This window comes from Argopecten irradians, chromosome 13 (assembly GCF_041381155.1).
Source record: "Argopecten irradians isolate NY chromosome 13, Ai_NY, whole genome shotgun sequence".
Taxonomy (NCBI): domain Eukaryota; kingdom Metazoa; phylum Mollusca; class Bivalvia; order Pectinida; family Pectinidae; genus Argopecten; species Argopecten irradians.
Window position 1 is genome coordinate 3,572,532 of NC_091146.1, and position 21,366 is coordinate 3,593,897.

At 34.4% G+C, this 21,366-nt stretch overlaps 1 protein-coding gene across 1 annotated transcript; it reads right to left on the reverse strand.

Annotated features, from left to right (window-relative positions):
- Positions 1–1,547: 1,547 nt before the first annotated feature.
- Positions 1,548–21,218, reverse strand: LOC138306174 (angiopoietin-related protein 7-like). Its single transcript, XM_069246565.1, has 4 exons — positions 21,108–21,218; positions 17,898–17,994; positions 17,127–17,291; positions 1,548–3,972 (listed from the first exon to the last, which is right to left on the reverse strand). Exons 1-4 carry the CDS (start codon positions 21,132–21,134, stop codon positions 3,716–3,718), a joined length of 546 nt encoding a protein of 181 aa, XP_069102666.1. The 5' UTR covers positions 21,135–21,218; the 3' UTR covers positions 1,548–3,715.
- Positions 21,219–21,366: the final 148 nt, after the last annotated feature.

Sequence of the window (21,366 nt, forward strand, 5' to 3'; positions counted from 1 at the left end):
CACATCCATTCCAAATATGTTTGTGATGAAATTGAATTTAGTGTGTCTGAAAATTTTCATGATTATCAATGTTTTGATATTTAATAATATTTTTTTTTTGTTTTCCATATTCACCATTTTGTTGACATTGTTTATCATAATGACACCATTTATTGTTTTTCATAGCCCGGTAATTCGTTTTAATTATAATCTATTTCATAAAATAAAGTATGTTTAAATGTAACATTCTAGTGATTTCTCAAGGGATTCATTGTCCAAATCAATACGCAGCGCCAATATCCTTATTGTGTCGTCACGGCAACGTCAGGGTTTCTTACCATACTCGGATTATTGTTCATATTGGTATGCAAAAAATGCAATGTTATCGAACACAAATACTTGTATATTGTTTATTTGTTTTCAATATCTGTTTTTATTATTAATTCCATAGATTAATTAGGACATGCATATGCAGAATGTGTTTCAAAAAAATTGTTAAAACGGAATAAATGTCTGTATTTTCCGTGAGTCGATCGTTAATTGTCTTCTGAATATACATTACTTTCATGAACAAGAGTAATTGAAGGTTTACCTCTCCTACATATGACTACTAAGTGAGGACTGAGTGCGTTTATGCCTTTGTAAACTTCAGCAGCAAATGGATGTTTGTTTCCCTGTTCCTGTAATTACGTTGTCATATGTCATTTTGTCAAATACATGTTTTAATCATATTACAGGTTTACTTCTGTTCTACTTATTATTATCTACATGTATGTACATGTATATTTCCTTCTCAATATATATCCTTAGGGGATAGAATGCCATTTTCCATAAATGTACAGGAGATTACACCATGAATTTTAGTTAATCTAGGATGCAGTGATGCATACATGTCGTTTTCCCCTTAAAATTGATCAAAAATCATAATTTAACAGGGTATTTGAGAACGTTATATGAGCATCATATTGGATAAGTTCATGTATCATTTATCAATTTGTTACAGTTTTAATAATTCACACACACACACACACACACACACACACACACACACACACATTTATCACGTATGGTGGTGTAACTTCCTTCCTTTTTAATACTATTGGCGCGCTTTCATCCGAGCCATCAAAAGTGATGTGTTCGTTAAGGTGTTTAGTTTGTGATCGATGTCAAACTTTATAGGGCTAATCTCGTCGTTTATTGTACTGCATTCTTAGAAAGTGTGTTGTGCTGCATTTGGTTGTGACATAGACTCTGGTATAGGTGATTGGTGTGAACCTTTGATCTCGCTCTTTTGTAGCAGTATTAGATAAGTCCGAGAGAGTTATTTCCCTTTCATGTAACCTCTTTAGTAATGCTGGATAATAAAGTAAGTCTTCCTCCGCCATTTCAATGTGGTGATCGTGTTTGGGATATCTTTACAGCGATGTCCCTTTCTATAGTGTTTCAATGTGGTGATCGTGTTTGGGATATCTTTACAGCGATGTCCCTTTCTATAGTGTTACTGTTTTTAATGTTCTCAATGACAGACAAAGATCACTGCTAAAATGTGTTACTTTAAATATATTTACTCATCGGAATTACAAAACAAAAAAATAAGTCCTATTGTACAATATGTTCAAGCAAACAATAGGCCCCGGATTCTGGAAACACACCTAATATTACGTCGTCGCCTTTTCGCTGCCATCAAATATCAGTTCATGACAATTGTTTCTGTAGTAACTGCAGCGACGAGACGTATATAAGCTCTTTTTTATTCGAAATGTGGTGCGATAAATGACCTGATAACTTGGATACAGTTCGAAACTTATTAACCCACAGTGAATCCAAAGTACATACAGTTAACAGCAGTGTATATAAATCCATATCGTACTTTCAAACTAATCCTGGACAGACTTTTCACACAATGTTTACGCAAGTCTAATTACATCCTTACACAATTACGGCACTTCCACCAACTTCTAAAGCTACAGGAAAAGCTGTCATACGTAAAGCGCGCACTTCTATGCATTGACCAATCCTAACCTTTTACCTTATGCATGTGCCCAACATGTGCCTAACATGTGCCCAACATGTGCCTAACATGTGCCCAACATGTGCCCAATATGTGCCTAAGGACCAAGGCGATGTCTGCAAAGCGAAACTGACCAAACACGAGATACGTAAACCTACACCAAACTACTATTACAGTACTCAAAAGCTTTCGTACTTAAAACGAATAGATTGACTGGAGTGTATATTCCCTATTTACACTAAATAAAACATCTATATTTCCTAAACATATCAACATTCCAATAAAACAATCTTTATCCTCAAAATCAATACACAAAGTCTCTTTGTTTTACTTTAGTTTGATAAAATGAACAACATTTAAGCGTTGACTAACTAAGTGCTCTAAATCAGGTTAGGCCTTTGTCTAATGCTAGTGAGTCACTGTGAATAAATGATCAGAATTAAACCTACTGTATATCCATGAGTTTACTATAGTCAACGCCCTGTTGTCTACTTACCACAGCCTTCGTTGTGAATGATGTGCTTCGATAATACTTAAAGATGCTCCACCGCTGACAAATGTTTTTTTTCACTATCAAAAACAGGAGCAGATGATTTAGTATTTTACTTCAGTTACAAAAGTTACTTACTTTACACCATTACCACCATTGAAAAGTTTGAGCTTCTAATTTTACTTAAAGTTGAAAATATGAAAAATAATTAATTGCATAACAAAATTCCATTGCATTATATCGTATGTGGCATGAAGTACCGATTGCGCATACACCAAAGCCAAAATAAATAATTTTATGTCTTTTTTGTTAATTAGACATATATATACATAATTGAATATCAATTATTGTTCAAATGATGAATATCATTTATGCTCAGTCAGCGGCTGAGCACCTTTAAAATTAATCTAAACCATTTAATGGTCAAAACGCAAAATGGTTGGTCACGTATACAATCCCGTCTTTGCATATTAAAGAGTTATCTTCTTTTTAGAAAATGCTTGATTGTATTGTGAGCGGAGTGTCATATTTTCTCGGGTAAACGACACAAATTTATTTCACAAAACTATGACGTCACATCCGATACTAAGGGAGATAACTGTAATAGGCAAAGACGAAATATAAGACAGTTTCGTATTCAATATGATAATTTCGCATCTTCATCGCTCAGTCTGAACCACATATAGGTATTAGTCAACCCGTATTGTGTTGCTAGTCATGATTGTTCACCCACAACACTTTGATTCACATATTACGGAAGATATCGTCTTCACAGTGGCTTCCATGGGGTGTTATGTGGTCCTACCGCGGATCGATATACTGCAAACGTGGACGTTTACGCGAGGGTGAAATTTACGCTATTTACGTGAAGGTTGCTGGATTGAAAAAAAAATCCCCCGCGCTTAATATTTTGTACATATATATCCTTTATTTTTGGGAGTATGAAAGTGTATCTATTCCTTCATTGCATATTACAGAGTTAGCTCCCTTGCGGGTCGGTATCGATTGTTACGTCATTATTTTGTAAGCGCAATTCACGTCTTTTTCTCCGATAAAATTATGACGTTACGCTCATAATCACATGACGCCACAATCAATACCTACCTTCATGTGCATATAACTGTCATATGCAAATACATAATAGTAAAAATAACAACACCGCGAAATGTTAATGCATGCATTTCACGAAATTAAACACTCGCGAAAATATCCACGTTCACGGTACGATCATTTTATTACTGAGGCCGTTTGACGAGCATGCGCGTCTTCATCATTACGAGCCATTCGCCATCTTTATAGAAATCATTCCAGATTGGAGATCCGAAGTCCTCCGTCCCATTTATGTACACTGCTCCATTTAGATTAGCATCATAACATGACCTGTACCACCATCCCCCTGTACGTAGCACCGCACAGCTACCACCGCCCCACACGTCATTATCATCATCAAAGGTGGAGAACCTCATTCCGTTGTGGATGGACATGGCGTCATCTATCGAATGGTATAACGATATATATAGGATCCTAAATGATTGCTAATTTCATATGTGATTTTATGAAACGAATCTAATAAGTTTTTAATTTTGTGAGTAAAAAATCAAACTTTGAGACGAGTTTCATAAAATTTCATATGAAATGAATACAAATCAAAGATACTTTTTATCGCATAATTACAACACGCTATTTTTTTAAGAATATCAACGTCAATCACAAGTGGTCATAATTAACATTACAAAGGTTTTGCATTTTGCATAGCGGAAAGAAATATTTCACGTAGCATGATAAAGTTAGGTGGAAACAATGAATATGTTTATTGTTTGATTTAAAAAATAGAATATGAGGTGATGTAAGAAGACATCGGTAAGATGAACCAATGGTTATATTAATATTAATTATTGTATCCCTGAAATTTTATAATGGGCAGCTTTAATCTTTGATTTGGGCGATTCTAAATGCGTCTTTAGAGGTCAATGAGGTTTTGGACTATAGTAAACATTGCTATTTGTTACTGAAATAATTTAATTTAATTTTAATTGGTTAATTTGAGCTAGTTTCGTACCACAAATTTAAATATGATTGGTTAGACTCACTTTCCGGCGAGTTCAATGTCGGATAATGACGTCACAGACACACGAAGGTGGGACAAATCGATGGTAATTACCATGATGTCGTTCAGCTCAAAACTCAGTTATTATGTATTATTAATGCCGTTAGCATATAATTGCTACGAAAGAGTTAATTTCTTACCTGTTCAAAATATTATATCTATACGCGTCAAATTACGAACTTTTACGGTGTAGCAGTAATATTGTTATTAAGGATTGGGACTGACATGGAGGCAATGCTATGTTACTTTTACGATGTAGCAGTAATATTGTTATTAAGTATTAGGACTGACATGGAGGCAATGCTGTGTTAAGTTTTACGATGTAGCAGTAATATTGTTATTAAGGATTAGGACTGACATGGAGGCTATGTTATGATAAGTTTTACGATGTAGCAGTAATATTGTTATTAAGGATTAGGACTGACATGGAGGCAATGTTATGTTAAGTTTTACGGTGTAGCAGTAATATTGTTATTAAGGATTAGGACTGACATGGAGGCAATGCTATGTTAAGTTTTACGATGTAGCAGTAATATTGTTATTAAGGATTAGGACTGACATGGAGGCAATGCTATGTTAAGTTTTACGGTGTAGCAGTAATATTGTTATTAAGGATTAGGACTGACATGGAGTAACTATGTAAGTTTTACGTGTAGCAGTAATATTGTTATTAAGGATTAGACTGACATGGAGGCTATGCTATGTTAAGTTTTACGGTGTAGCAGTAATATTGTTATTAAGGATTAGGACTGACATGGAGGCAATGCTATGTTAAGTTTTACGGTGTAGCAGTAATATTGTTATTAAGGATTAGGACTGACATGGAGGCAATGCTATGTTAAGTTTTACGGTGTAGCAGTAATATTGTTATTAAGGATTAGGACTGACATGGAGGCAATGTTATGTTAAGTTTTACGATGTAGCAGTAATATTGTTATTAAGGATTAGGACTGACATGGAGGCGAATGTTATGTTAAGTTTTACGATGTAGCAGTAATATTGTTATTAAGGATTAGGACTGACATGGAGGCAATGCTATGTTAAGTTTTACGATGTAGCAGTAATATTGTTATTAAGGATTAGGACTGACATGGAGGCTATGCTATGTTAACTTTTACGATGTAGCAGTAATATTGTTATTAGATTAGGACTGACATGGAGGCTATGCTATGTTAAGTTTTACGGTGTAGCAGTAATATTGTTATTAAGTATTAGGACTGACATGGAGGCAATGCTATGTTAAGTTTTACGATGTAGCAGTAATATTGTTATTAAGTATTAGGACTGACATGGAGGCTATGCTATGTTAAGTTTTACGATGTAGCAGTAATATTGTTATTATTAAGTATTAGGACTGACATGGAGGCAATGCTATGTTACTTTTACGGTGTAGCAGTAATATTGTTATTAAGTATTAGGACTGACATGGAGGCAATGCTATGTTAAGTTTTACGATGTAGCAGTAATATTGTTATTAAGTATTAGGTCTGACATGGAGGCTATGCTATGTTAAGTTTTACGGTGTAGCAGTAATATTGTTATTAAGTATTAGGACTGACATGGAGGCAATGCTATGTTAAGTTTTTACGGTGTAGCAGTAATATTGTTATTAAGGATTAGGACTGACATGGAGGCAATGCTATGTTAAGTTTTACGGTGTAGCAGTAATATTGTTATTAAGGATTAGGACTGACATGGAGGCTATGCTATGTTAAGTTTTACGGTGTAGCAGTAATATTGTTATTAAGGATTAGGACTGACATGGAGGCAATGTTATGTTAAGTTTTACGGTGTAGCAGTAATATTGTTATTAAGGATTGGGACTGACATGGAGGCAATGCTATGTTAAGTTTTACGGTGTAGCAGTAATATTGTTATTAAGGATTAGGACTGACATGGAGGCAATGCTATGTTAAGTTTTACGGTGTAGCAGTAATATTGTTATTAAGGATTAGGACTGACATGGAGGCTATGTTATGTTAAGTTTTTACGGTGTAGCAGTAAATATTGTTATTAAGGATTAGGACTGACATGGAGGCAATGCTATGTTAAGTTTTACGATGTAGCAGTAATATTGTTATTAAGGATTAGGTCTGACATGGAGGCAATGCTATGTTAAGTTTTACGATGTAGCAGTAATATTGTTATTAAGGATTAGGACTGACATGGAGGCTATGTTATGTTAAGTTTTACGGTGTAGCAGTAATATTGTTATTAAGGATTAGGACTGACATGGAGGCTATGCTATGTTAAGTTTTACGGTGTAGCAGTAATATTGTTATTAAGGATTAGGACTGACATGGAGGCTATGCTATGTTAAGTTTTACGTGTAGCAGTAATATTGTTATTAAGGATTAGGTCTGACATGGAGGCTATGCTATGTTAAGTTTTACGATGTAGCAGTAATATTGTTATTAAGGATTAGGACTGACATGGAGGCAATGCTATGTTAAGTTTTACGGTGTAGCAGTAATATTGTTATTAAGTATTAGGTCTGACATGGAGGCTATGTTATGTTAAGTTTTACGGTGTAGCAGTAATATTGTTATTAAGGATTAGGACTGACATGGAGGTTATGCTATGTTACTTTTACGGTGTAGCAGTAATATTGTTATTAAGGATTAGGACTGACATGGAGGCTATGCTATGTTACTTTTACGGTGTAGCAGTAATATTGTTATTAAGGATTAGGACTGACATTAGGTTTACGGTGACATGGAGGGACATGATGCTATGTTTTAAGTTATAGTTTACGGTTGTAGCAGTAATATTGTTATTAAGGATTAGGTCTGACATGGAGGCTATGTTATGTTAAGTTTTTACGGTGTAGCAGTAATATTGTTATTAAGGATTAGGACTGACATGGAGGCAATGCTATGTTAAGTTTTTACGGTGTAGCAGTAATATTGTTATTAAGGATTAGGATCTGACATGGAGGCAATGCTATGTTAAGTTTTACGATGTAGCAGTAATATTGTTATTAAGGATTAGGACTGACATGGAGGCTATGTTATGTTAAGTTTTACGATGTAGCAGTAATATTTTATTAAGATTAGGTACTGACATGGAGGCTATGTTATGTTAAGTTTTACGATGTAGCAGTAATATTGTTATTAAGGATTAGGACTGACATGGAGGCTATGTTATGTTAAGTTTTACTATGATAAGTTTTACAGGGGTATGTTAAGTTTACAGTAATATTGTTATTAAGGATTAGGACTGACATGGAGGCTATGCTATGTTTAAGTTTTACGGTGTAGCAGTAATATTGTTATTAAGGATTAGGTCTGACATGGAGGCTATGCTATGTTAAGTTTTACGGTGTAGCAGTAATATTGTTATTAAGGATTAGGACTGACATGGAGGCTATGCTATGTTAAGTTTTACGGTGTAGCAGTAATATTGTTATTAAGGATTAGGTCTGACATGGAGGCTATGCTATGTTAAGTTTTACGGTGTAGCAGTAATATTGTTATTAAGGATTAGGTCTGACATGGAGGCTATGCTATGTTAAGTTTTACGGTGTAGCAGTAATATTGTTATTAAGGATTAGGTCTGACATGGAGCATGTTTTTAAGTTTTACGGTGTAGCAGTAATATTTGTTATTAAGGATTAGGTCTGACATGGAGGCTATGCTATGTTAAGTTTTACGGTGTAGCAGTAATATTGTTATTAAGGATTAGGTCTGACATGGAGGCTATGCTATGTTAAGTTTTACGGTGTAGCAGTAATATTGTTATTAAGGATTAGTCTGACATGGAGGCTATAATGTTAAGTTTTACGTGTAGCAGTAATATTGTTATTAAGGATTAGGTCTGACATGGAGGCTATGCTATGTTAAGTTTACGGTGTAGCAGTAATATTGTTATTAAGGATTAGGTCTGACATGGAGGCTATGCATATGTTAAGTTTTACGTGTAGCAGTAATATTGTTATTAAGGATTAGGACTGACATGGAGGCAATGCTATGTTAAGTTTTACGGTGTAGCAGTAATATTGTTATTAAGATTAGGTCTGACATGGAGGCTATGCTATGTTAAGTTTTACATGTAGCAGTAAATATTGTTATTAAGGATTAGGTCTGACATGGAGGCAATGCTATGTTAAGTTTTACGTGTAGCAGTAATATTGTTATTAAGGATTAGGACTGACATGGAGGCAATGCTATGTTAAGTTTTACGGTGTAGCAGTAATATTGTTATTAAGGTATTAGGTCTGACATGGAGGCAATGCTATGTTAAGTTTTTACGATGTAGCAGTAATATTGTTATTAAGGATTAGGACTGACATGGAGGCAATGCTATGTTAAGTTTTACGGTGTAGCAGTAATATTGTTATTAAGGATTAGGTCTGACATGGAGGCAATGCTATGTTAAGTTTTACGATGTAGCAGTAATATTGTTATTAAGGATTAGGACTGACATGGAGGCAATGCTATGTTAAGTTTTACGGTGTAGCAGTAATATTGTTATTAAGGATTAGGTCTGACATGGAGGCAATGCTATGTTAAGTTTTAACGATGTAGCAGTAATATTGTTATTAAGGATTAGGACTGACATGGAGGCAATGTTATGTTAAGTTTTACGGTGTAGCAGTAATATTGTTATTAAGGATTAGGACTGACATGGAGGCAATGCAGTAATATGGTTATTAAGTATTTGACATTACGGCTATGTTAGCACGGTGTAGCAGTAATATTGTTATTAAGGATTAGGACTGACATGGAGGCAATGCTATGTTAAGTTTTTTACGCAGTAATATTGTTATTGATTAGACTGACATGGAGGCAATGTAATATTTGTGTAGCATAATATTGTTATTAAGGATTAGGACTGACATGGAGGCAATGCTATGTTAAGTTTTACGGTGTAGCAGTAATATTGTTATTAAGGATTAGGACTGACATGGAGGCAATGCTATGTTAAGTTTTACGGTGTAAGCAGTAATATTGTTATTAAGGATTAGGACTGACATGGAGGCAATGCTATGTTAAGTTTTACGATGTAGCAGTAATATTGTTATTAAGGATTAGGACTGACATGGAGGCAATGCTATGTTAAGTTTTACGATGTAGCAGTAATATTGTTATTAAGGATTAGGACTGACATGGAGGCAATGCTATGTTAAGTTTTACGATGTAGCAGTAATATTGTTATTAAGGATTAGGACTGACATGGAGGCAATGCTATGTTAAGTTTTACGATGTAGCAGTAATATTGTTATTAAGGATTAGGACTGACATGGAGGCTATGCTATGTTAAGTTTTACGATGTAGCAGTAATATTGTTATTAAGGATTAGGACTGACATGGAGGCAATAGCTATGTTAAGTTTTACGGTGTAGCAGTAATATTGTTATTAAGGATTAGGACTGACATGGAGGCAATGCTATGTTAAGTTTTACGATGTAGCAGTAATATTGTTATTAAGGATTAGGACTGACATGGAGGCAATGTTATGTTAAGTTTTACGGTGTAGCAGTAATATTGTTATTAAGATTAGGACTGACATGGAGGCAATGCTATGTTAAGTTTTACGATGTAGCAGTAATATTGTTATTAAGGATTAGGACTGACATGGAGGCAATGCTATGTTAAGTTTTACGGTGTAGCAGTAATATTGTTATTAAGGATTAGGACTGACATGGAGGCAATGCTATGTTAAGTTTTACGGATGTAGCAGTAATATTGTTATTAAGGATTAGGACTGACATGGAGGCTATGCTATGTTAAGTTTTACGGTGTAGCAGTAATATTGTTATTAAGTATTAGGACTGACATGGAGGCAATGCTATGTTAAGTTTTACGGTGTAGCAGTAATATTGTTATTAAGGATTAGGACTGACATGCTGACATGGAGGCAATGTTATGTTAAGTTTTACGGTTGTAGCAGTAATATTGTTATTAAGGATTAGGACTGACATGGAGGCAATGCTATGTTAAGTTTTACGTGTAGCAGTAATATTGTTATTAAGGATTAGGACTGACATGGAGGCAATGCTATGTTAAGTTTTACGGTGTAGCAGTAATATTGTTATTAAGGATTAGGACTGACATGGAGGCAATGTTATGTTAAGTTTTACGGTGTAGCAGTAATATTGTTATTAAGGATTAGGACTGACATGGAGGCAATGTTATGTTAAGTTTTACGGTGTAGCAGTAATATTGTTATTAAGGATTAGGACTGACATGGAGGCAATGTTATGTTAAGTTTTACGGTGTAGCAGTAATATTGTTATTAAGGATTAGGACTGACATGGAGGCAATGCTATGTTAAGTTTTACGGTGTAGCAGTAATATTGTTATTAAGGATTAGGACTGACATGGAGGCTATGCTATGTTAAGTTTTACGGTGTAGCAGTAATATTGTTATTAAGGATTAGGACTGACATGGAGGCAATGCTATGTTAAGTTTTACGGTGTAGCAGTAATATTGTTATTAAGGATTAGGACTGACATGGAGGCTATGCTATGTTAAGTTTTACGGTGTAGCAGTAATATTGTTATTAAGGATTAGGACTGACATGGAGGCAATGCTATGTTAAGTTTTACGGTGTAGCAGTAATATTGTTATTAAGGATTTAATGTTATGTTAAGTTTTACGGTGTAGCAGTAATATTGTTATTAAGGATTAGGACTGACATGGAGGCAATGCTATGTTAAGTTTTACGGTGTAGTAGCAGTAATATTGTTATTAAGGATTAGGGTCTGACATGGAGGCTATGTTATGTTAAGTTTTACGGTGTAGCAGTAATATTGTTATTAAGTATTAGGGACTGACATGGAGGCAATGCTATGTTAAGTTTTTACGGTGTAGCAGTAATATTGTTATTAAGGATTAGGTCTGACATGGAGGCAATGTTTATGTTAAGTTTTACGGTGTAGCAGTAATATTGTTATTAAGGATTAGGACTGACATGGAGGCAATGCTATGTTAAGTTTTACGGTGTAGCAGTAATATTGTTATTAAGGATTAGGACTGACATGGAGGCAATGCTATGTTAAGTTTTACGATGTAGCAGTAATATTGTTATAAGGATTAGGACTGACATGGAGGCTATGCTATGTTAAGTTTTTACGGTGTAGCAGTAATATTGTTATTAAGGATTAGGACTGACATGGAGGCAATGCTATGTTAAGTTTTTACGATGTAGCAGTAATATTGTTATTAAGGATTAGGACTGACATGGAGGCTATGCTATGTTAAGTTTTACGGTGTAGCAGTAATATTGTTATTAAGTATTAGGACTGACATGGAGGCAATGTTATGTTAAGTTTTACGGTGTAGCAGTAATATTGTTATTAAGGATTAGGACTGACATGGAGGCAATGCTATGTTAAGTTTTACGATGTAGCAGTAATATTGTTATTAAGGATTAGGACTGACATGGAGGCAATGCTATGTTAAGTTTTACGGTGTAGCAGTAATATTGTTATTAAGGATTAGGACTGACATGGAGGCAATGCTATGTTAAGTTTTACGGTGTAGCAGTAATATTGTTATTAAGGATTAGGACTGACATGGAGGCAATGCTATGTTAAGTTTTACGGTGTAGCAGTAATATTGTTATTAAGTATTAGGACTGACATGGAGGAGGTATGTTAAGTTTTATAGCAGTAAATTGTTATTTATTAGGACTTATGCTATGTTAATTTTACGGTGTAGCAGTAATATTGTTATTAAGTATTAGGACTGACATGGAGGCAATGTTATGTTAAGTTTTACGATGTAGCAGTAATATTGTTATTAAGTATTAGGACTGACATGGAGGCAATGCTATGTTAAGTTTTTACGGTGTAGCAGTAATATTGTTATTAAGGATTAGGACTGACATGGAGGCAATGCTATGTTAAGTTTTACGGTGTAGCAGTAATATTGTTATTAAGGATTAGGACTGACATGGAGGCAATGCTATGTTAAGTTTTACGGTGTAGCAGTAATATTGTTATTAAGGATTAGGACTGACATGGAGGCAATGCTATGTTAAGTTTTACGATGTAGCAGTAATATTGTTATTAAGGATTAGGACTGACATGGAGGCAATGCTATGTTAAGTTTTACGGTGTAGCAGTAATATTGTTATTAAGGATTAGGACTGACATGGAGGCAATGCTATGTTAAGTTTTACGATGTAGCAGTAATATTGTTATTAAGGATTAGGACTGACATGGAGGCTATGCTATGTTAAGTTTTACGGTGTAGCAGTAATATTGTTATTAAGGATTAGGACTGACATGGAGGCAATGTTATGTTAAGTTTTACGGTGTAGCAGTAATATTGTTATTAAGTATTAGGACTGACATGGAGGCAATGCTATGTTAAGTTTTACGATGTAGCAGTAATATTGTTATTAAGGATTAGGACTGACATGGAGGCAATGCTATGTTAAGTTTTACGGTGTAGCAGTAATATTGTTATTAAGGATTAGGACTGACATGGAGGCTATGCTATGTTAAGTTTTACGGTGTAGCAGTAATATTGTTATTAAGTATTAGGACTGACATGGAGGCAATGCTATGTTAAGTTTTACGGTGTAGCAGTAATATTGTTATTAAGGATTAGGACTGACATGGAGGCAATGCTATGTTAAGTTTTACGGTGTAGCAGTAATATTGTTATTAAGGATTAGGACTGACATGGAGGCAATGCTATGTTAAGTTTTACGGTGTAGCAGTAATATTGTTATTAAGTATTAGGACTGACATGGAGGCTATGTTATGTTAAGTTTTACGATGTAGCAGTAATATTGTTATTAAGGATTAGGACTGACATGGAGGCAATGCTATGTTAAGTTTTACGGTGTAGCAGTAATATTGTTATTAAGTATTAGGACTGACATGGAGGCTATGCTATGTTAAGTTTTACGGTGTAGCAGTAATATTGTTATTAAGGATTAGGACTGACATGGAGGCAATGCTATGTTAAGTTTTACGATGTAGCAGTAATATTGTTATTAAGGATTAGGACTGACATGGAGGCAATGCTATGTTAAGTTTTACGGTGTAGCAGTAATATTGTTATTAAGGATTAGGACTGACATGGAGGCAATGCTATGTTAAGTTTTACGGTGTAGCAGTAATATTGTTATTAAGGATTAGGACTGACATGGAGGCTATGCTATGTTAAGTTTTACGGTGTAGCAGTAATATTGTTATTAAGGATTAGGACTGACATGGAGGCAATGCTATGTTAAGTTTTACGATGTAGCAGTAATATTGTTATTAAGGATTAGGACTGACATGGAGGCTATGTTATGTTAAGTTTTACGATGTAGCAGTAATATTGTTATTAAGGATTAGGACTGACATGGAGGCTATGCTATGTTAAGTTTTACGGTGTAGCAGTAATATTGTTATTAAGGATTAGGACTGACATGGAGGCAATGCTATGTTAAGTTTTACGATGTAGCAGTAATATTGTTATTAAGTATTAGGACTGACATGGAGGCTATGCTATGTTAAGTTTTACGGTGTAGCAGTAATATTGTTATTAAGTATTAGGACTGACATGGAGGCAATGCTATGTTAAGTTTTACGATGTAGCAGTAATATTGTTATTAAGATTAGGACTGACATGGAGGCAATGCTATGTTATGTTAAGTTATTTTTACAATGCTATGTTTTTTACGTAGCAGTAATATTGTTATTAAGTATTAGGACTGACATGGAGGCAATGCTATGTTAAGTTTTACGATGTAGCAGTAATATTGTTATTAAGGATTAGGACTGACATGGAGGCAATGCTATGTTAAGTTTTACGATGTAGCAGTAATATTGTTATTAAGGATTAGGACTGACATGGAGGCTATGTTATGTTAAGTTTTACGATGTAGCAGTAATATTGTTATTAAGGATTAGGACTGACATGGAGGCTATGCTATGTTAAGTTTTTACGGTGTAGCAGTAATATTGTTATTAAGGATTAGGACTGACATGGAGGCTATGCTATGTTAAGTTTTACGGTGTAGCAGTAATATTATTATTAAGGATTAGGACTGACATGGAGGCTATGCTATGTTAAGTTTTACGGTGTAGCAGTAATATTGTTATTAAGTATTAGGTCTGACATGGAGGCTATGCTATGTTACTTTTACGGTGTAGCAGTAATATTTATTAGAGTATTAGGACTGACATGGAGGCTATGCTATGTTAAGTTTTACGGTGTAGCAGTAATATTGTTATTAAGGATTAGGTCTGACATGGAGGCAATGCTATGTTACTTTTTACGGTGTAGCAGTAATATTGTTATTAAGGATTAGGACTGACATGGAGGCTATGTTATGTTAAGTTTTACGGTGTAGCAGTAATATTGTTATTAAGGATTAGGACTGACATGGAGGCAATGCTATGTTAAGTTTTACGGTGTAGCAGTAATATTGTTATTAAGGATTAGGACTGACATGGAGGCATGTTATGTTAAGTTTTACGGTTAAGTAATATTGTTATTAGGATTAGGACTGACATGGAGGCAATGCTATGTTAAGTTTTACGGTGTAGCAGTAATATTGTTATTAAGGATTAGGACTGACATGGAGGCTATGTTATGTTAAGTTTTACGATGTAGCAGTAATATTGTTATTAAGGATTAGGACTGACATGGAGGCTATGTTATGTTAAGTTTTACGATGTAGCAGTAATATTGTTATTAAGGATTAGGACTGACATGGAGGCAATGCTATGTTAATTTTACGATGTAGCAGTAATATTGTTATTAAGGATTAGGACTGACATGGAGGCAATGCTATGTTAAGTTTTACGGTGTAGCAGTAATATTGTTATTAAGGATTAGGACTGACATGGAGGCAATGCTATGTTAAGTTTTACGATGTGTAGCAGTAATATTGTTATTAAGGATTAGGACTGACATGGAGGCAATGCTATGTTAAGTTTTACGATGTAGCAGTAATATTGTTATTAAGGATTAGGACTGACATGGAGGCGATGCTATGTTAAGTTTTACGATGTAGCAGTAATATTGTTATTAAGGATTAGGACTGACATGGAGGCAATGCTATGTTAAGTTTTACGATGTAGCAGTAATATTGTTATTAAGGATTAGGACTGACATGGAGGCAATGCTATGTTAAGTTTTACGGTGTAGCAGTAATATTGTTATTAAGGATTAGGACTGACATGGAGGCTATGCTATGTTAAGTTTTACGATGTAGCAGTAATATTGTTATTAAGGATTAGGACTGACATGGAGGCTATGCTATGTTAAGTTTTACGGTGTAGCAGTAATATTGTTATTAAGGATTAGGACTGACATGGAGGCAATGCTATGTTAAGTTTTACGGTGTAGCAGTAATTATTGTTAGTTATAAGGATTAGGACTGACATGGAGGCAATGCTATGTTAAGTTTTACGGTGTAGCAGTAATATTGTTATTAAGGATTAGGACTGACATGGAGGCAATGCTATGTTAAGTTTTACGGTGTAGCAGTAATATTGTTATTAAGGATTAGGACTGACATGGAGGCAATGCTATGTTAAGTTTTACGGTGTAGCAGTAATATTGTTATTAAGGATTAGGACTGACATGGAGGCAATGCTATGTTAAGTTTTACGGTGTAGCAGTAATATTGTTATTAAGGATTAGGACTGACATGGAGGCAATGTTATGTTAAGTTTTACGGTGTAGCAGTAATATTGTTATTAAGGATTAGGACTGACATGGAGGCTATGCTATGTTAAGTTTTACGGTGTAGCAGTAATATTGTTATTAAGGATTAGGACTGACATGGAGGCAATGCTATGTTAAGTTTTACGGTGTAGCAGTAATATTGTTATTAAGGATTAGGACTGACATGGAGGCTATGTTATGTTAAGTTTTACGATGTAGCAGTAATATTGTTATTAAGGATTAGGACTGACATGGAGGCAATGCTATGTTACTTTTACGGTGTAGCAGTAATATTGTTATTAAGTATTAGGACTGACATGGAGGCAATGCTATGTTACTTTTACGGTGTAGCAGTAATATTGTTATTAAGGATTAGGACTGACATGGAGGCAATGCTATGTTAAGTTTTACGGTGTAGCAGTAATATTGTTATTAAGGATTAGGACTGACATGGAGGCTATGCTATGTTAAGTTTTACGGTGTAGCAGTAATATTGTTATTAAGGATTAGGACTGACATGGAGGCAATGCTATGTTAAGTTTTACGGTGTAGCAGTAATATTGTTATTAAGGATTAGGTCTGACATGAAGGCTATGTTATGGTGATTTAATTAATTAAATGAAAAATATATATTAAATTTTATCGTTATAATTTATTCTTTTAATCTATACTTCCAATTTTATTGATGGACTAGTTTCTACTAGAAATTATTACGCTGCTATATCTACCATTCAGAACGTTATAAACAGTGACGTCATTATTTACGATATGACTGATAACAGACTATTTTAGGCCAATAGTAACGATTAGTACAAACAAGATTAAAGTATTGAAGAATGATATGTAATTTTTCATTAATATGTCACACATGTATGACGTCTCTGCCTAAAGTAAGACACTATTGTAATAGTACTTACGAAAGACGGTCCCAGAAAACCCGGACATGGTAAGTCTGTAGTCATCTGCCTCGTTCTCAACACTGAATGTGGAATATTCGGCATACCTCGCATCGCCTAGCCAGGGAACTAAGTCAATGCGCAGGACAGAGGCAGAGGTCGTAAGGTCATGGATAGCCTCATTTCCTGTGGGTAAGAATTAAAAAACCATATCGGATATTGTCAATGTTAATTTTAAAGTCTCTATGTGTATCTGGCACTTCCAATCTACACAAGAGCCAAACTAATTTTAGTTAACAATATTGGCATTGAAGTTATGTTGAGTGTATTCAGTTAGCATCCATCGCCTTAAAATTAACAAATTATATACAGTTTGATATTATTATAGAGGGTAAATTAAGAACATTTCAAAGGATAGGGTTATGCACCTACAATGAATAAACATAGCCAGGCACCGATTTCTACAAACAAGTTTTCATCAGAAACTAAATTTAAATAATGAAGTGTCCTAATGTTTGAAATAATGAAGGTTTTTTTGTCTGTTTTTTTTTAGATATTTTAAGATATCGAAGCCTGATCGTTAATGACGGAACAGCCATTTCATCAACCATCTCATGTGATCGTTGGCACAACAATCGTAGTAATCGTCAAGTAATAATTTAAATAATATTAAAATAAGCGACTGTCAATCCTGCACTCAAAAAGACCAGCAACCGCGTTTGGCAAGGTTACACAGGGCGGGTACAGGAAAAAGTTTAATAGTTTGCATTGACAAATGAAAACAAGACGTACCTAGCCAGAAGTTACCGTTAAGGTCCCCGAAACCATTTTTGTAGTCGGCCCAGGACCTGTAGAAGTCCACTTCACCGCTCTCTCTGTTCTGTATGACCTGAAAGTACACTTATTACTCACGACAAACATATTCCCTGTGCTAGTGTTGCAGTTCTCGATGACAATGCCCAAAAATACAGACAATTAAATAATTAAATATGACCAACAGCCGACGAGTGTTATTTTTTCTCTATCAAAAATAGTAGCAGACGAATATGCCCTTAATAAATTTGCGATCAAGTGTTCTAACTAATGATAGTGCATCTGTATTGATTATTCGCGCAACATTTGAATTGTATCGATTGATGCTGGTTCGTCTTGAAACGAATAATGACATCATTATGACACGGAACGCAGCCGAACCGGCTCTTATAAACTGGATTTATTGTTTTATTTCATTGTATCCAAACCTTTCTGTGTCGGGTATTTTGCTGAAGTCTCTGATCCAGCAGAAGAGAAGTCATTAATTATGTTATTAAAACAATATGTCGTACGAATTATAATTTTACCAAGAGCGTTCTACATTTTTTATTTTATTTTTGTTTTGAAATCGTATACTGTAAACCATTTTGTGTGCCATTAATCTAGCATATTTCCCAGAAATCGCGCAAATAAATCGCCGCAAAAAACAAAACACATGTTAAGTAGAAATTTATTCTTTGTGTTGTAACATACCTTAAAAATGCTCAACCGCCGACATAGCATAAACGATAACCATCATTTGTACAATAAATATGTATAATCATGTTTATATGGGTATAATTAGCATAACACACAACCTTCACAGCTCAGCTAACCAATCACTGATGATTACAGGTGGCTGATACTGCTATATTTTTGTCTCTCTCCCTTAAAAAATTACAGGTAAACTTGATCGACCAGGCCAAAGTCACTGGTTGTGGCCGTCCCATTATACTACGTGTAGGAGGTGTCAAGGATATACAGTAGTATAGTACATTCGTCGTTCACAGATAGGGTTCAACGGCAGTAACTCCAAAGAATTTTAGCAGAGTTCCCGAAAATCTGACATTTTTTTCAAAGTGATTTTTCACACTTTTGCATCATCAATTTTGGTAAACAACCCATATATTCCGCAATTTTGGAATTTAGGAAAACAAGTTAAAGTTTCTTACAATTTATCACTGTTAAGACAATGAAAATTATTTAAATGTTCATTTATCAACCTGATAATAAAGGATGTTATTGTAGAAGGGTTTAAAGTGGGTTTTTTAATTTTTGTCGTAAAAATGTTACCATAGCAACCACAATTTAAACTACGGAAAATGCCATTTTGCGCTGATAGAACCATTTCCATGGGTTCCAGTCGAGTAAAACAACGAAAAAATGTATTGTGTTTGAAAATTATTTGTTTGACATGTTACTGTTTACAAAATCAAATATTTATAATCATACTAAGATCAATTCAATTTTTTGGAATTTCTTGTCAATCATTCCGTGCATTGTACAAAAGCCGGCTAACAAATATTTAGTGTGTTCTCCCAAAATAATATGTTAGATGATATTATTGTCAAATGGATTATTTAATGTCGTGTTTGGTTATGTATCGGTAAATAAAATCAGTCCTACGATTGTGGCCATTTTATGTTTTCGTTTAAGTTAAAGTGAAAGGACAGAGCTCATTCATATTAGCAAATCAATGTCATGTCAGAAATCATGCGTTCCGACTATTGCGAATTAGGTCATTTAACTTTCCCGGTTTCTGTAAGCACCGTTTCCTCTTACATTAGTGCCTTTCGAATGAATTGATTAGCCGTGCTTATGCATTATTTTTAAATCTTTAATTATCAGAGAATCAGCGAATTTAAATCAATATGCTGTAATGTACCTCTTGACCTTCATGTAGATCGCTAACTAAACATTCGCTAGGCCTAATTTACACTTCAAATTCTCTCCAGCATTTCACAACTATCATATTATAAAATACTTATATTTTATTAGCATTACGATTGAATATCGCCCTTATGAATATTTTAAATGCTAAAAACAATACTTCAAATGTTATTGATATGCAAGATTCGTGGCAGACTGCGGCCAGTACGCATATACATATGCCTATTTCTGATTATCTATAGCCCAGCACGGATGAGTCGAATACCCTGTATTCCTCGAACTATGGACTCTCATACGTACACTGCAGTTATTTATATGTTACCAAGGCAACTATTTATCTATTTATATAGTGTAAAAGTATCAATACTCATCAACAGAATAAATGAATACAGAGTCAAATACTAAAAGACAACCTGTGCTTTTGTGGACAGAAATTGTGTAAATCATTTATTATCTATGTGTTCTATGTCTATTATGTATAATGTTTTTACCACATTACAGATACATGTATGTGTTATTTCTTGACCAAATTGTAGATACACTGCAGTGTCTATACATGTAAATTGAATAGGTCATTGTATTGTTAATATGGTATGTTATGAATTACAAATCTGTGAATATTGCTCAGTATTTTCCTTGCTTTCATCGTTTCTATAAGTTTTGTCAGATTGGCGTTAGAAAATGGTTAAAACTGATCATTTATTGTTATGTATCTCGTAAAACCACACATCACAAGATTTTTAGATGAAATTTTTATTTCTAAAAAATATTTGTAGATATGCAAAATAAATATAAAAATGGGATAATAAGTTATCAACATTGTAAATACTTTTTTAATTAACAAAGGATGCCATAGCGGGACCGTGCATTGACGATGTAATCAATTTAAAATGTTCAATATTTAAGTCGGCATCTTTTAAAACTTAATAATACATCATGAAGACATTGGCAAATGAAAATTTTTGTGAGAACACAAAATATTACTTGTTATCTCTAGTTATAATAGGTATAATCAATATCTCAATAGCTCCTGAAATTTGGGAGCTATGACGATTTATGCAACACCGACACGTTATTGGCGTAGTTTGGAGTAGTTGGGATTGAAGGGGTCGATATACCTTACGCTCTTGCATCCAGGTCATCGAACTTGTATAATTGATGTAAAACAAAGTTTATCATTAGAACGCACTTTGACGGATGAATATCAATGGCTATTGTTTATGCTGATTATTCTGATCAAGTGACCGATTACGAAAGTTGTGACTTAGATGTATTGTTACACAGTTATATGCTAGGTACTTATTTGAAAAAAAACCCTACCGTCCAGGGCCCATCAGGAGTATCCATGTCACAGTAAACGTCAAAACTGACGTCGGATGACGGCGTGATTCTGTAGACACCTGAGTAGCAGAGGGCATCGATCTGTCCACAATCGGCGGGTTTGGTAGGCGCTGAAACGTCACAGATATATGATATTTTATATATGAATTTTTGGCCAAGGTGGTAATAAGGTTATAGATTTACTTACCAAGTATGTCTGTATATAGTCGACGAAAGAGGACATTACATGTACGTTCCA

Bases quoted from the DNA above. Each gene is read 5' to 3' on its own strand.
- LOC138306174 (XM_069246565.1), bottom strand. From the start codon at position 21,134: ATGGATACTCCTGATGGGCCCTGGACG. The intron at 17,292-17,897 runs GTACGTCTTGTT...TCTTACCCACAG, and splicing joins TAACGGTAACTTCTGGCTAG to GAAATGAGGCTATCCATGAC. The intron at 3,973-17,126 runs GTAAGTACTATT...ACCATTCGATAG, and splicing joins GTTTTCTGGGACCGTCTTTC to ATGACGCCATGTCCATCCAC.